This window comes from Hylobates moloch, unplaced genomic scaffold, assembly GCF_009828535.3.
Source record: "Hylobates moloch isolate HMO894 unplaced genomic scaffold, HMol_V3 SCAFFOLD_4, whole genome shotgun sequence".
Taxonomy (NCBI): Eukaryota; Metazoa; Chordata; class Mammalia; order Primates; family Hylobatidae; genus Hylobates; species Hylobates moloch.
The window spans coordinates 26,563,295-26,578,291 of NW_026652279.1; the positions used below are offsets into that span (position 1 = coordinate 26,563,295).

A 14,997-nucleotide genomic window follows, 5' to 3' on the forward strand; every position below is an offset into this window, starting at 1 on the left:
AACTATATGACATTACGGAAAAGGCAAAGATAAGGATGCAGCAAAAAGATCAGTGCTTGCCTGAGGTTAGGGGAGAGGGAAGGATGAACAGGTAGAGCACCAGTGGATTTTAGGGCAGTGAAATTATTCGGTATGGTACTATAATGGTGGCTAAACATGCCATTATACATTTGTCAAAACTCAGAATGTGCAAGAGTGAACCATAATGTAAACTATGGACTTTGAGTGATAATGATGTGCTAATGCAGGTTCATCAGTTGTAAAAATGTACCACTCTGGTGGGAAATGTTGATATAGGAGGAGGCTGTGGGTGTGTGGGAGGAAAGAGATACATTGGGACTCTGTACTTCCCACTAAATTTTGCTGTTAACTTAAAACTGTTCTTGGATGGGAGCAGTGGCTCACACCTGTAATCCCAGCACTTTGGGAGGCCGAGACAGGTGGATCACCTGAGGTCTCCTGACCTTAGGTTTGAGACCAGCCTGACCAACATGGTGAAACCCCGCCTCTACTAAAAATACAAAATTAGCCAGGCGTGGTGGTGCATGCCTGTAATCCCAGCTACTTGGGAGACTAAGGCAGGAGAATCACTTGAACCCAAGAGGCAGAGGTTGCAGTTAACCAAGATGGCGCCATTGCACTCCAGTCTGAGCGACAGAGCGAGACTTCGTCTCAAAAATAAATAAACTGTTCTAAAAAATAAAGTCTATTTAAGGCCAGGTGCAGTATTTCCCACCTGTAATCTCAAAACTTTGGCAGGCCAAGGCAGGAGGATCACTTGAGACCAGGAGTTCATTTTTTTTTTTTTTTGAGATGGAGTCTTGCTCTGTCGCCCAGGTTAGAGTGCAGTGGCACGATCTTGGCTCACTGCCAGCTCCGCCTCCCGGGTTCACACCATTCTCCTGCCTCAGCCTCCTGAGTAGCTGAGACTACAGGCACCCACCACCACGCCCGGCTAATGTTTTGTATTTTTTTTTTTAGTAGAGATGGAGTTTCACCATGTTAGCCAGGGTGGTCTCGATCTCCTGACTTCGTGATCCGCCCACCTCAGCCTCCCAAAGTGCTGGGATTACAGACGTGAGCCACCATGCCCGGCCGAGACCAGGAGTTCAAGACCAGCCTAGGCAACATGAGACCCTGTCTCTATTTTTTTTTAAATCTTAATTTAATTTTTTAAAAAGAAGGAAAAGTAAAGTCTAAAAAAAGGGACAAACACAGAAGACAGGCAAAGAGGCACCATATGTGTAATAGGAGTTCCCAAAAAAGTAAAAGTAAGGTAACAGAACAAATATCAAAAGCTATAATTAGGTGCAGTGGCTCACACCTGTAACCCCAGCACTTTGGAAGGCCAAGGCAAATATGGATCACTTGAGATCAGGAGTTCAAGACCAGCCTGGCCAAGATGGTTCAACCCCATCTCTACCAAAAAATACAAAAATTAGCTAGGCATGGTGGTGTGCACCTGTAGTCCCAGACATTCAGGAGGCTAAAGTGGGAGAATCTATTGAACCCGGGAGGCAGAGGTTGCAGTGAGCCAAGTTTGCACCACTGCAGCCTGGGTGACAGAGCAAGACCCTGTCTCAAAATAAAAATAAAAGCTATAATTTAAGGAAAGTTTCCTGAAATATTTTAAACTACAAAGTGAAAGAGCATATTGCATACCTAGTAAATTCAATCCAGAATGATAAATAATGAGATATTATAGTAAAATTGTTAGATTTTAAAAACAAAGAAAAAATCTTAGGCAAATACACACACATATTTACACACGCGCAATCACGTCAATAGGAATACGTTCTGGAAAATACATCTTTAGGTGATTTCATTGCTATATGAACATCATGGAGTGCACTTACACAAATCTAGATGGTGTAGCCTACCTCACACCTAGGCTATACAGCATAGCCTATTGCTCCTAGGCTACAAACCTGTACAGCATGTTACTGTCCTGAATACTGTAGGCAATTGTAACACAATATAAGTATTTGTGTTTCTAAACATATCAAAACATGGAAGAGGTACAGTAAAAATATCGCATTATAATCTTATGGGACCACTATGCAGTCTATCATGGAGGGAAGCATGCAGTTCATGACATATGTGTGTGTGCGCGCGTGTGTATTTGTTACTTATAAGGGAAAGAAAATTAGGCTGTATCAGACTTTTTGACAGCAACACTTAACTGGCAAAAGAGGCCAGGTGCAGTGGCTCACACCTGTAATCCCAGCACTTTGGGAGGATGAGGCGGGTGGATCACGAGGTCAGGAGTTCAAGACCAGCCTGGCCAAGATGGTGAAACTCCGTCTCTACTAAAAATACAAAAATTAGTGAGTGTGGAAGCGGGCGCCTGTAATTCCAGCTACTCGGGAGGCTGAGGCAGGAGAATTGCTTGAACTTGGAGGGCGGAGGTTGCAGTGAGCCTAGATCACACCACTGCACTCCAGCCTCAGTGACAGAGTGAGATTGCATCTCAAAAAAAAAAAAAAAAAAGGCAAAAGCTGATGGGATAATTTAAGATAAGGAAAGAGACAAGCCAAGAATTTTGTACCAACTGAACTTACTTTCCAGGGTAGTAGCCACAAACTGTCATCATCATCATGCAAAAACTTTGGGAATTTTATTTTCATGAATTCTTCCTTAGGATCTATTGGAAACTGAGCTTCAAGGCCGGGCACGGTGACTCACACCTGTAATCCCAGCACTTTGGGAGGCCAAGGTGGGTGGATCACAAGGTCAGGAGTTCAAGACCAGCCTGGCCAAGATGGTGAAACCCCATCTCTACCAAACATACAAAAATTAGTGAGCATGGAGGCGGGCACCTGTAATTCCAGCTACTCGGGAGGCTGAGGCAGAGAATTGCTTGAACCTGGGAGACGGAGGTTGCCGTGAGGCGAGATCACGCCACTACACTCCAGCCTGGGCGACAGAGCAAGACTCCATCTCAAAAAAAAAAAAAAGAAAAGAAACTGAGCTTCAAACAACAAAAAGCCTGATAGTATTACTTATATATACTTACATGCAGAATAGACTGAGATATAAGGAGAGTATATACTACAAAATGGCTTATGTGACCTGCACAATATAGATAGAGTACAACTTTAAATAAATAAGCAGGAGAGAATGTTTTAAATAATCATACTGGCAGTAGTCTGTCTGAGTGCTTTAACGTGTGATAAAACAAATGAATACAGTGTCCTTCAGAACCAATATTTCCCAGTGTTGGGGAAAAGGAGGTATAGCTGTTAAACTTGAAGAGGTTTAGCCAAAACCCTAAGTATTAATATTAATTCATGAGGCATTTTACCTTAGGTACAGAGAGATCCCATATGTCTGTCTATCTATGTATCATCTATCGTGTATGTATCTTTGCCCTGTCAACTGGAAAGGCATAGAAACAGGGCTTCTTAGAGAAATGGCTGATTCCATGTTTGGGGGAAGAAATGGCTAAGATTAGCCTGGAACAAACATCTTGTCACGCCAGTCATCAAGGATACTATCAAAGATAATTAGGGTTAGCTTTAAAGAGAATTGTGTTGCAACTTAAAGAGAATTCTCTTGACCAAAGATGGAACATTTGAGCATCAATTATGATAATACATACAACATAATCAAATCAAACATTTAAATCCATGAGTTCATAGTGGTACCAAAATAAAATTGTTAATTCTGAAGGATGTTAAGGAGCTAACTTTATATTTTTGAAAAAATGTATATATTTATATATTTTGAAAGGCTGCAGCATTTATCTTGCCTTTCCTATTTTAGTTGTACCACTGGGTAACTACATAGCAAATGATGGTGAGTTCCTCTTTATAGAAGTATTTCCACAAGTAAATAAAGAATGACAGAATTGGAACATCACTATTTTGCGGCTCCTAATGAATTAAAGATGTAAGCATTGAAGATTAACAGCAACTAGCAACACAAAAACAACTAGATGTTGTCTCTTGACCAAAAAAAAAAAGTTATTAAAATGTGAGAACATACACTCCTGAATTTGGTTAAGTATCTAGATCCAATTATCAATTTGCTGAAAATACAGAGGAGAACAGAAGAACTTACTGAACTATCCCACAAGAATGAAGCCAGCAAAATTCCAATGGTAGAACACTACGTAACAAATGGTCTGGTTTCTTCAGCGGTAAATTGCAAAGGAGAAAAAGAGATTAAGTGGGGAAAGACATTAAGAAAAAAAAGTGGCAGCCCAGCGCAGTGGCATGCACCTGTAGTCCCAGCTTCTTAGGAGGCTGAGGCCGGAAGTTTGAGGCCAGCCTTCCTGGGCAACATAGCAAGACCTCACCTCTAAAAAAAAAAAAAAAAAAAAAAAAAAAATCTGGCCACGCATGGTGGCTCACGTCTGTAATCCAACACTTTGGGAGGCTGACGGGAGTGGATCACTTGAGGTCAGGAGTTAGAGACCTGCCTGGCTAACATGGTAAAAACCTGACTCTACTAAAAGAAAAAAAATAGCTGGGTGTGGTAGTGCATGCCTGTAATCTCAGCTACTTAGGAGGCTGAGGCAGGAGAATCACTGGAACCTGGGAGGTGGAGGTTGCAGTGAGCTGAGATCATGCCACTTCACTCCACCCTAGGAGAAAGAGCAAGGCTCCATCTCAAAAAAAAAAAAAAAAATTAAGGTTAAGCTATATTGTTTGAAGATGCTCATTTGGGTGAAAAAATATAAATAAAAGTTGGGGAATGATTACAGTAAAAAGATCATGGTTATTCTTAGGAGGGAGGGAGGAGATGGGGTTTATAGGAGACGTGAAGGGCTCTGGAGTAGCTGGCAGGGTCCCATCTCCTTGGTAGCAGTTAGAAGGGTATGTTATAATTAAGCTGTACATTTGTTTTATTCTCTGTGTGTGTCATGTTTAAGAAAACAAACAGAATCTTATCTGGCCACTATAAACTGGCAAACAGCTCTGCTACTAAGAGGCCAGAGGTAATTTGGTGAGCTCGTGTCTGATTTATTTCTATATGCCTAGAGCCTAGCAGTACCTGACCAGGGTAGGTATTCAATAAATGTTTTGTGGGGTAAGTACATGAGTTTGAAGAAGCCTCCAACCCATTCCCATACCCGTTTTGGCACCTCACGGAGCTTTCCAGTGCCGCTGGATGGATCTGTGTGGGCACCCCCAGCCCCTCGCTCTGCCTAAGTGGACTGGAAGGGAGTTTCAAACTAGGGCTCTGTTTGGAAGTGCGTCTGGTAAACTCCACCAACCTCACCCTCTGTCCCCCATCCCTTTCAACGAGAGCATGTTCTGTGTCCTCTGGCCTCCTGACACTCTACTCCTACAAAGCAGTTCTCTTCTCCCTATCCATCTTTCTCTCCCAAGCTCTCTGCTGTGTATTCAGGACACCTTCACTTTTCCTTGGTAGAAAACACTACTTCCCTCCATCTAATCTCTTGGACCTTGCTGAATTGTGCCCTTCCCTTAGGACACCACCTACCTTCTAGCCCATTGAAGTGGAGGCTGCTGGATCTTTTATACCTTGTTGCACAGAGGTTCTCCCTACATTTGTCCAGACACATACATCTGTCCCTCAGATTAAAAACTACTCCTCTACCAATGCTCCCAGCATCAGTGATTATATCCTTTTTTTTTTTTTTTTTTTTTTTTTTTGGAGATATAGTCTCGCTCTGTTGCCCAGGCTGGAGTACAATGGCACAATGTCACTGCAACTTCTGCCTCCTGGGTTCCAGCAATTCTCCTGCCTCAGCCTCCTGAGTAGCTGAGATTACAGGCGTATGCCACCATACCCAGCTAATTGTTAGTAGAGATGTGGTTGCCCCATGTTGGCCAGGCTGGCCTCAAACTCCTGACCCCAAGTGATCTGCCCACCTCAGCCTCCCAAAGTGCTGGGATTACAGGCGTGAGCCACCGTGCCCAGCCTATATCTCTTCATTGCTGTTATCTTTTAATCTTCCAAGGCCTCTCTGATTCTTAGATAACTTTGACTAGTCTGCGCCTCCTCCCTAATTTCTGACATTTTCCCCACCATTTGGGTGGACATCCTAACCAGGGTTCCTGTCATTTCAAAGTCTTCTTCAAGATCTACTTGGAATATTCAAGTCAAACACTCAGCTCTCTACCCACAATCACTTGTTCTCCCAGCTCTTTCACAGAAACTTCAGTCCCTTGATCCTAATATATTCTCCACATATTGACTCCATCCAGAGCTCCCCATGTTCAACACCCAGCCTAGATCTCATGGTGGATCTCAAACATTCAGGACACTCAACTCACCTTGCACCTGTTTTCTACAATCTACCTTCTCTGTGTGTACCCTCCTGTCTTCTCATGCCACGACAGATTCATGATCGTCTTGTCATTCCTTTTATTTAGCCTCAGCTCCTTTAGCAACAGTTCCAAGATTTCACCACTCTTCTTGAAACCCCTCTTCTTCTTTTTTTTAATTTTTTTTATTTTTTGAGACAGAGTCTTGTTCTGTCACCTAGGCTGGAGCACAGTGGTGTGATCTTGGCTCACTGCAACCACTGCCTCCCAGGCTCAAGCGATTCTCTTGCCTCGGCCTCCCTAGTTGCTGGGATTACAGGCATACGCCACGCCCGGCTAATTTTTGTATTTTTTATAGAGACGGGGTTTCATCATGTTGGCTAGACTGGTCTCTAACTCCTGACCTCAAGTGATCGGCCCGCCTCAGCCTCCCTGAGTGCTGGGATTACAGGCGTGAGCCACCGCGCCCAGCCGAGCCCCTTTTCTCTTTCAGTAAACAACCTTCTTTCCTGCTTCACTGAGAAGATGGATGCTATCGGGCAAGAATGCACTGAACTTTTGCCCTGCCTTCTACCCCGAAAGAGACGTACGTCTTTTCAGTCCCTCACCTCTTCTCCAGTGTTTCTGAATAGGATATCTCTTTTATCTTCAAGACCAACCTCTATACCCTGGGCTGCCTTGCATTCACCTCCCTGGAGACCCTGTTCCTTTAGTCATCCTGTCTTCTTTATCATTACCCTCTTACTTGCCATGACCAGTGAGCACTGGGAATGCCCTGTAAGTAAAGTTCCACATCCCCCATTCCACACCCGCTCCAGGTAATGCTGCTCCTTGCCCACTGCTGGTTCACAGAGTGTAATTGCTCCTGCCTGAATGAATTCCAATCACTCATTTCCCCTTCTTATCCACACTTCTCCAAATAGTAATCTTTAACCCGTCGCCTCCCACTTCCTCCCTGAACAAACCTCAGTTTGGCTCTCCCCGCACTCCTGAACATGCTCTTATCAAGTTTCAGGGGTGGCCTCCTTGTCCCCAAATCCAGTGGACACATTTTTCAGTCTCTTATACAGGACCTCTGTCCTCTACTTGACCAGCTGACTTTCCCCTTAAACTCTACATCCTTGGTTTCTATAAAGCCACACTCATGATTCTCCTCCTGACCTCTCTCCTTTGCGGACATCTGTTCCTCTGACAGTGCTTTATCCTGCAGTGCTCTCCAGCATTCCAGAGCTCCGTGCTCTCTCCACACCACACAGTCGCCCAGAGCAGGCTCCTCTATGCTTCCGATTTCCACCACTACCTGGATACAGATGCTTCTGACCCAGATTTTTCTCTTGAGCTCCCAAATCCATATGTCAGCTGACTGCTGGACAACTCCACCAAGGCATCTCACATGCATCTTAAACTTAGCACATCTCAAACTGAACTGATCATCTCGCTCCCCTGCTATACTGGCAGATCTTTCTAGTCCCCAAGCAAAAACTTCACCCTCTTTTTGTCAGCCTGTGTGTTATTCCCATAGTCGGTCGGTTCCCTTCTGCTTCCTGAAGATGGAACTTCTTACTTCTCTTAGACCCACTGAGACCTCCTTGTTTCAGGCCAGGCTTCTGGTTTCTCTTTCACTGAAGTGGTCTCTGATATGGTTTCGCTGTTTGTCCCCGCCAAACCTCATGTTGAAATGTCATCCCCAGTGTTGGAGGTGGGGCCTGGTGGGAGGTGAGTGGATCATGGGGGTGGATCCCTCATGAATGGTTTAGTGTCATCCCCTTAGTGATGAGTGAGTTCTTGCACAGTTAATTCACGCACATGAGATCTGGTTAAGAGCCTGGGACTGCCCTCTTCTCTCTGTCTTGCTCCTGCCCTTGCCATGTGACACGCTGGCTTCCCCTAACCTTGCACCATGATTGTAAGCTTCCTGAGGCCTCACTAGAAGCAAATGCCAGCAACATGCTACCTGTACAGCTTGCAGAGCCATGCGCCAAAATAAATCTCTTTTCTTTATAAATTGCCCAGTTTGGCCAGGTGCAGCGGCTCATGCCTGCAATCCCAGCACTTTGGGAGACTGAGACAGTAGGATTGCTTGAGCCCAGGAGTTTGAGACCAGCCTGGGTAACATAACAAGACCCCGTTTCTATAAAAAATAATAATAATAAGGCAGGGAGCGGTGGCTCACGACTATAATCCTAGCACTTTGGGAGGCCAAGGCGGGTGGATCACAAGGTCAAGAGATCAAGACCATCTTGGCCAACATGGTGAAACCCCATCTCTACTAAAAATAAAAAATTAGCTGGGCGTGGTGGTGCACGCCTGTAGTCCCAGCTACTTGGAAGGCTGAGGCAGGAGAATTGCTTGAACCCGGGAGACAAAGGTTGCAGTGAGCTGAGATCATGCCACTGCACTCCAGCCTGGCAACAGAGTGAGACTCCATCTCAAAAAAAAAAAAAAGATAGCCAGGCATAGTGGTGCCTATGGTCCCAGCTACCTGGGAGGATGAGGTGGGAGGATTGCTTGAGCCTGGGAGTTGAAGCTACAGTGAACTGTGATCTCACCACTGCACTCCAGCCTGGGTGACAGGGCAAGACCCTGTCTCAAAAAAATAAAAATAAATTATGCAGGCCAGGAGCAATGGCTCATGCCTGTAATCCCAGCACTTTGGGAGGCTGAGGCGGGTGGATCACTTGAGACCAGGAGTTTTGAAACCAGCCTGGCCAACATAGTGAAATCCCATCTCTACTAAAAATACAAAAATTAGCCAGGTGTGGTGGTGCATGCCTGTAATCTCAGCTACTCAGGAGGCTGAGGCAGGAGAATCACTTGAATCAGGGAGGCAGAGGTTGCAGTGAGCTGAGATTGTGCCACTGCACTGCAGCCTGGGCAACAGAGGGAGACTCCATCTCAAAATAAATAAATAAATAAATAAAACAAATTATGCAGTCTCAGGTATGGCTTTATAACAATGCAAAAATGGACTAACAGTCTTCCCCTAATCCAGCCCCCTAATGCTACCACATGAGTGCTCTTTCTAAAATGCAAATTGAGTCATTTTTCCTTCTGCTTCAAATCCTTCAGCGGTTCCCCATTGCTCTTAAGTCCAAACTCCTGTCCATGGACCCCCAAGCTTTCTCATGGTCTGGCCCTGGCCTGTCTCTCTAGACTCACCTCTGACTCCTCCCTGCCTCGTACTTCACGCTTCAAACTAAGTTGCTTTTCATCCTCCATACACAGTTCTGCTGCCTACCTCAGTGTTTTCCCTCAAGCTGCCTTCTCTTTGAATGGCCTTCCTGACCCCTCCTGCCTAACTTCTCATCCTACAGCAAGACCTCCTCCTACACTGCCCACATCACCAAAAGCCAAAGGTGTCCCTGCCTAGGACACTCACAATACCCTGCATGTAGCAAGTCATGCGTTATTTTTACATGTTCATCTCCCCAGCCAGAATTATGCTTAAGACAGCATCTCTGTTTTGCTCATTTTTTTTCTAGCTTAAGTGCTTAGCATACACTAAGTGCTTAAAATGTGTTGAAAGAGGACTCCATTTCCAAGTCTTCAATGTAGCTACCTGGTACTGCGCACATTACAGCGTGCCAGACACCCTGCAGAGCAAAGTGCATACATTCCCTGGTGTGTTGCTTACAGCTTCCCTTGCGGGGAGTCACTATTGTTTTCTCTATTTATTCAGTGGGGCTTTAGAGAGAGGCAAAGTGACTGGACTGAGCACTGGCTACAGCAAATGAGGCTCCATTCTTTTCTGCCTATGTGGACTTGGACAAGTCGTGCCTGTGCTGTCAGAGGTGTGCAGAGATTACTGTATCCCTCTCTCTATTCACTCCTTTCTCCTTTGTAACAGAACCCTATATATATATATATTTTTTTTTTTTTTTTTTTTTTTGAGACGGAGTCTTGCTCTGTTGCCCAGGCTGGAGTGCAATGGCGCCATCCCACCTCCCTGCGACCTCTGCCTCCTGGGTTCAAGCAATTCTCCTGCCTCGGCCTCCCGAGTATCTGGGATTACAGGCACGCACCACCATGCCTAGCTAATTTTTGTATCTTTAGTAGAGACAGGGTTTCGCCATGTTGACCAGGCTGGTCTCAAACTCCTGACCTCAGGTGATCCACCCACCTCAGCCTCTGAAAATGCTGGGATTACAGGCGTGAGCCACCTTGCCCGGCCAAGAACCTCAGTTTTATTTGGGCTGGGAATGCGCTGAGATAACAGACGACATTTTTTCAGCCTCCTTTACAGTTATGTGGCCCAAGTGACACAGTCCTGTGGAATTTCCAGAAGTCTTCAAATGAAATGTGGACCAGGTCACTGGAGCTCCAGTAGCCACGTTGGGCCATGAAGTGTTCTTGAGGATGTAGGTGGGATTGAAAATGGCAGTGCAGAAAGATAGGAGCCTGGGTTCTGGATAACACTGAGAGCCATATCAGCTATGATCTACCCACCTCCAGGCTTTTTTTTTTTTTTTAATGTGATGGTAAAATAAACTATCTTCTTAAGCCACAGTAGTAGGGCTCTGTTAATACCAACCAAACCTGATCCATGGGGTTGGAATCTTACCCCTCTTGATCCCAGTGACTCAGAGAAGTGGCAGCCAGCACGGGTGATAGAAAGTGTTTTCTTTATTTGAATGTCATTCCACCTGCACTGAAGCTTAAACCCAGCAGCAGCAGAAGGGGTCAGGACCAAAATAAGTGTTACCAAATTAGACAATGAACAGCGAGGACACACTCAAACAGAGCTTACTAATGGGTGTAGACAACACCAAGCTATCCTAACAACACACAGCACAGGCCCTCGGAGGGCTGCCCATCAGAGCTCTGCAGAAGGCTCCCTTGTTCCCTGTTCAGGAAACCCCAGTCCCACTCAAAAGTTAGCCATGGGCCAGGCAGGGGCTTGCAGAAGTTTCTGGTGCTGGGAAGATCCCAGCTTTTCCAAAGGCAGGGTTTCCCTTTCTCAGTTCACACTGGAAGCTGGAGAAAGGTTATTCCCCGCGTGCCCAAGCAGGATGCTCAAAAGGCCAGGGACTCTCCCCACAGCCTTATCTAAAAGTTCTCATCATCTTGGCTAGGCCTGAAAAGGATCTTGATTCTTTGGTCCTCACCCCCTCAGGAAAGTTTTCCTTCATGGGTACCGGTCCCCAAAGATGAAAGTTTTCAAAGCCCCAGTTCCCAGAATGACTCAACTGACCAGCACTGTGGGCCAGGGACTGAACCACCCCTAGGCTGTGGCTGCCGTGGCCTCTCCTGAGTCCCCAGATCAGGCAGAGAAAAGCGGGCAATGGCAGACCCTTGATCCGGTCACAGTTGGGGGGTACTTCTCTTGGGACCTGAAGCCGGAAGGCTCTAGGTTGGAGCCCAAAAAGGCCCTCCTGGGGTCAGAAACAGGCACTGATCTCTGCTTATCTCCTCCTGAAGGCTAAAGCCAGATCGCCCGATGAGAGCAGAGGCAAACCACAAAGCCCCCTTCCCATGATGTCTTTATTGCCCCAGGAGAGCCATCAGGGCCTCACCTGGGGCCCCCACTGGAGCACCTGCCACCCGCCCCATCCACACCTCTGCAGAACCCAGGGCCCCGGTCTATGGTTTGGTCCCCACTCTGACTTCTATCCCTTGCCTGTGTCACCCTGGGGTTCCCGCAGACTTCAGCCCACACAACTCTGACTTCCTGACCCCAAACTCCCTGGTGTATCTCCCCCTGGCTCTGCCAAGACGGCAGCTGGCCCGGTGCGGTGGCATGGGAATGTGGCCAGGCTACCCCACCAGGGAACTAGCCTCCCTCTTCTCCTACTGGCGCTGACCCACTCCTAAGTCAGCTGGACCCACTATGTCCTCTGAAGTGGCTTCCTTCACTCCAGTTCTCCCCAAAAGGATGCGGCCTTGGCTGCCTGTGCCCCGGGCCTCCAGCCTCTGAGGGGTCAGTTCTAACCCCCGCACAAGGGCACAGGTTTGGTGGGTGTCCTTGGGGAACAAGGTGTGGCAAGGACACCTGGTGGCAGGCGTCCTTGGAACAAGCTCTCCCCTCACCCAGCGCCCAGACAGCACCCCCTCCCCACTGCCCCGCATCCTGGCTCCTTCATCCTCCTCTCCTTCCTCTGCATCCCATTCTTGCCCCCTAACCCACATCTCCATTTACCTCTTCCCGGCTCCCAAGTCCTTTTTCCGCCTTTTCATCCATCTCCCCTCCCCTACCCCAGGCTCTCGGGCAGCCTCTCAGCTGGTCTCTCATCTCTCTCCGCCTCTACCCCGTCTCTCTCGATCTCTCCTCCTCGCACTATCTCTCTCTGTGCCTATCCGTCCCCCTCGCTCCTTCTCCAATCATCTCTCATCTCCCTGTCTCTGCACCTCTCTCCTCCTCACCCCACTGTCTTCCCCATTCCCAGTCGCTTGCTGCGCCCCTCCCCTCACTCTCTCCTAACTCTGCTCTCCCCCTCCAACGCTGGGCTTTGGTTTGCATCTTTGAGGAACTCCCTCCTACCCCAACTCCCTCCCACGGGACTCCCGCACCCTCCCGCATTTAACTCGGACCCTCTGTCCCCCAGCACCCCTACCCCAGGCCGACTGGACTGCCCGGGAAGGCGCCGGCGGGAAAGGGGAGCCCAGCGCTGGGACCAGAGCACTGCGGGGAGGCTTTGCCCGGGAGGAGTAAGTGGAGGAGTGGGGTCGGGACTTGGTAAGTTACAGGTGGCAGGAACCCACCAGGTCCCAGCATCTGATTCCGGCTAGGGTCCAGAGTGGGGAGACAGGCAGGGGACTTCTAGGGTCTTTCTTGGAAACCCTAACTCTCAGGTCCAAGTCCTGTGGAAATGAACACAAGGTTGGCAAACACATGGCGCTCAAGCGACCCTCTCCCCACCGCCGAGGCCCGAGGCGGCTTCCCCCAGCATCCTGCAGGGCGCCGCCCCTTCCCTGCAGGTCCAGGCAGCCAGGAGGGGGCGCTGGACGAAGCCGGTCTGCACCAGCAACTAGCGCTGAGGGGAGCTGTCCAGGCCCCAGGGCAGGGAGGCTCCCCGGGCGAGATGGCTCTGCCGCCAGACCTACAGGGGAATGAGGGGTGTTCAAAAAATACCAGGAGTCTCCCTCACCTGCTCCCTGCCAAGGGGAAGGGAGACGCCCCCACAGTGGGAGGAGGGGGGAGAAACTTCTCACCTGCCCCCCAACACACACACGCTCACACGCGCGCACACACGCACACACATTTCACCCACATACACATACACTCATGCCTCGGCTCCAAGCACTGCCCATAGGTGCAGACCCTGGGCATATCGCAAGGCGAGAGGTGGGCCAGAAGGAGGAAGAGGCTGGGACAGGGTAACAAGGCCTAGGAAGGGGGACAGGGGTACCCTGTTCAGAGATGACCTGCAAGTTCAAGTTATGCAGAAAAGTATCAAAGAGACAAGACAGTCTCTACCCTTGGTAGATGCCTGGGGTGTGGAGGGCATGAAAAGGGGCAGAAGGGGTAATGCATCCCCCAACTCCCCACCTCTGGGGTCCCCTCCACAACCCCAACCCTGACAACAGGGCCAAGAAGTCTGTGCTGTACAAAACAGGCCAAGGTCAAGGGTCCAGTCATTGGTGAGACATCTCAGCAGAGAGGAGGCCTGGGCAAAAGAGGCCAAGGTCAAGGGCTCAGTCATCGGCGAGATGTTCCAGCAGAGAGGAAGAGGAGGCCAGGCCAGCCCAGGCTGAGCAGCTTCTAAGCTCCAACTGCCAAGGCCACGTACCCCCTCCCGCTACCTCCAGAGCCTGAAGGTCTTTTCTGACTCTGGGCTGATCAGGGCCCCGGTCTGCAGCTGACAGCAGGGCCCTGTGCGTCCCTCGGTGTAGCTCTCACTCAGGGCGAGCTGGGAGCAGGCTGGAATGGGGCAGAGGAGGTCCCAGGGGAGACTGGTGGCACCTGGAGCTTTGTGGCAGATGTGGTGGAACCGACATCAGCCAAAGAAAAAAAAAAAGTAGGAAAGAGTCCAGCCCACCCTGGGGCAGTATCTAGAATAAATTTCTTGAAGAGGCAGGGACCAGAAGAGGTGTGGATACAGCCAGGCAGCAGCTCTCCAGACTGAAGGGGCCTGGGGAGCTGGAACTACAGCTCCGCTCTCCCTGGGAATCTGCAGGGACTTCCAGGCCAGTCTAGAGAGGAGAGGAGAAGCCCAAGGGCCTAGGCGGATGCAGGCTCCCTTAGGTCAAATTGAGGGAGGAGCAAGAATTAGACCCTCCCAAGGTTTGGAGGGCCTCTCTTCTCCCCCAGGCCACATCCAGGATTTCCTCTCCTCAAAGCCTGGAGCTCGCAGGGTAGTCGGTGAGAAGTAAGTCTGAGATCAGGGTCTTCCCTCAGAGCTTGAATGGAGTGACAAGAGGGCAGGAGGCAGGACAAGCTGAGGTCATGCCAATTCCTGGGCTGTGATCCTGGCCTTTCAGGGTCCCTGTGAGTGAGCCACGGGGCAGGGAAGGACTCCCCATCCAGAGACATCACCCCCGGGCCGCAACACGGAGCTTACTGTAGAGCCAACAAAATCTAAGAGAGAGAGAGAGACAGGGAGAGAGAATTAGAGAAAGTCAGAGGCTGCCGGGGCATTCAGGCTTTCCTTACACATTCCCCAGGGCAAAAGTGGGCAGAGGGGCCGGGTGCGGTGGCTCACGCCTGTAATCCCAGCACTTTGGGAGGCTGAAGTGGGTGGATCACTTGAGGTCAAGGAGTTCAAGACCAGCCTGATCAACATGGCAAAACCCTGTCTCTACCAAAAATACAAAAAATTAG

The 14,997-nt window shown here is 48.8% G+C and overlaps 1 protein-coding gene across 1 annotated transcript in view; it reads right to left on the reverse strand.

The window, feature by feature from the left end:
• Nucleotides 1-12,203: 12,203 nt before the first annotated feature.
• LHFPL4 (LHFPL tetraspan subfamily member 4) overlaps nucleotides 12,204-14,997 on the reverse strand; it is a 56,457-nt gene continuing 53,663 nt past the window's right edge. Inside the window, exon 5 of the mRNA XM_058437228.1 lies at nucleotides 12,204-14,754. Within this exon, the coding sequence (XP_058293211.1) occupies nucleotides 14,654-14,754 (101 nt within the window). The 3' untranslated portion in view covers nucleotides 12,204-14,653. The remainder of the gene's footprint in view (nucleotides 14,755-14,997) is intronic.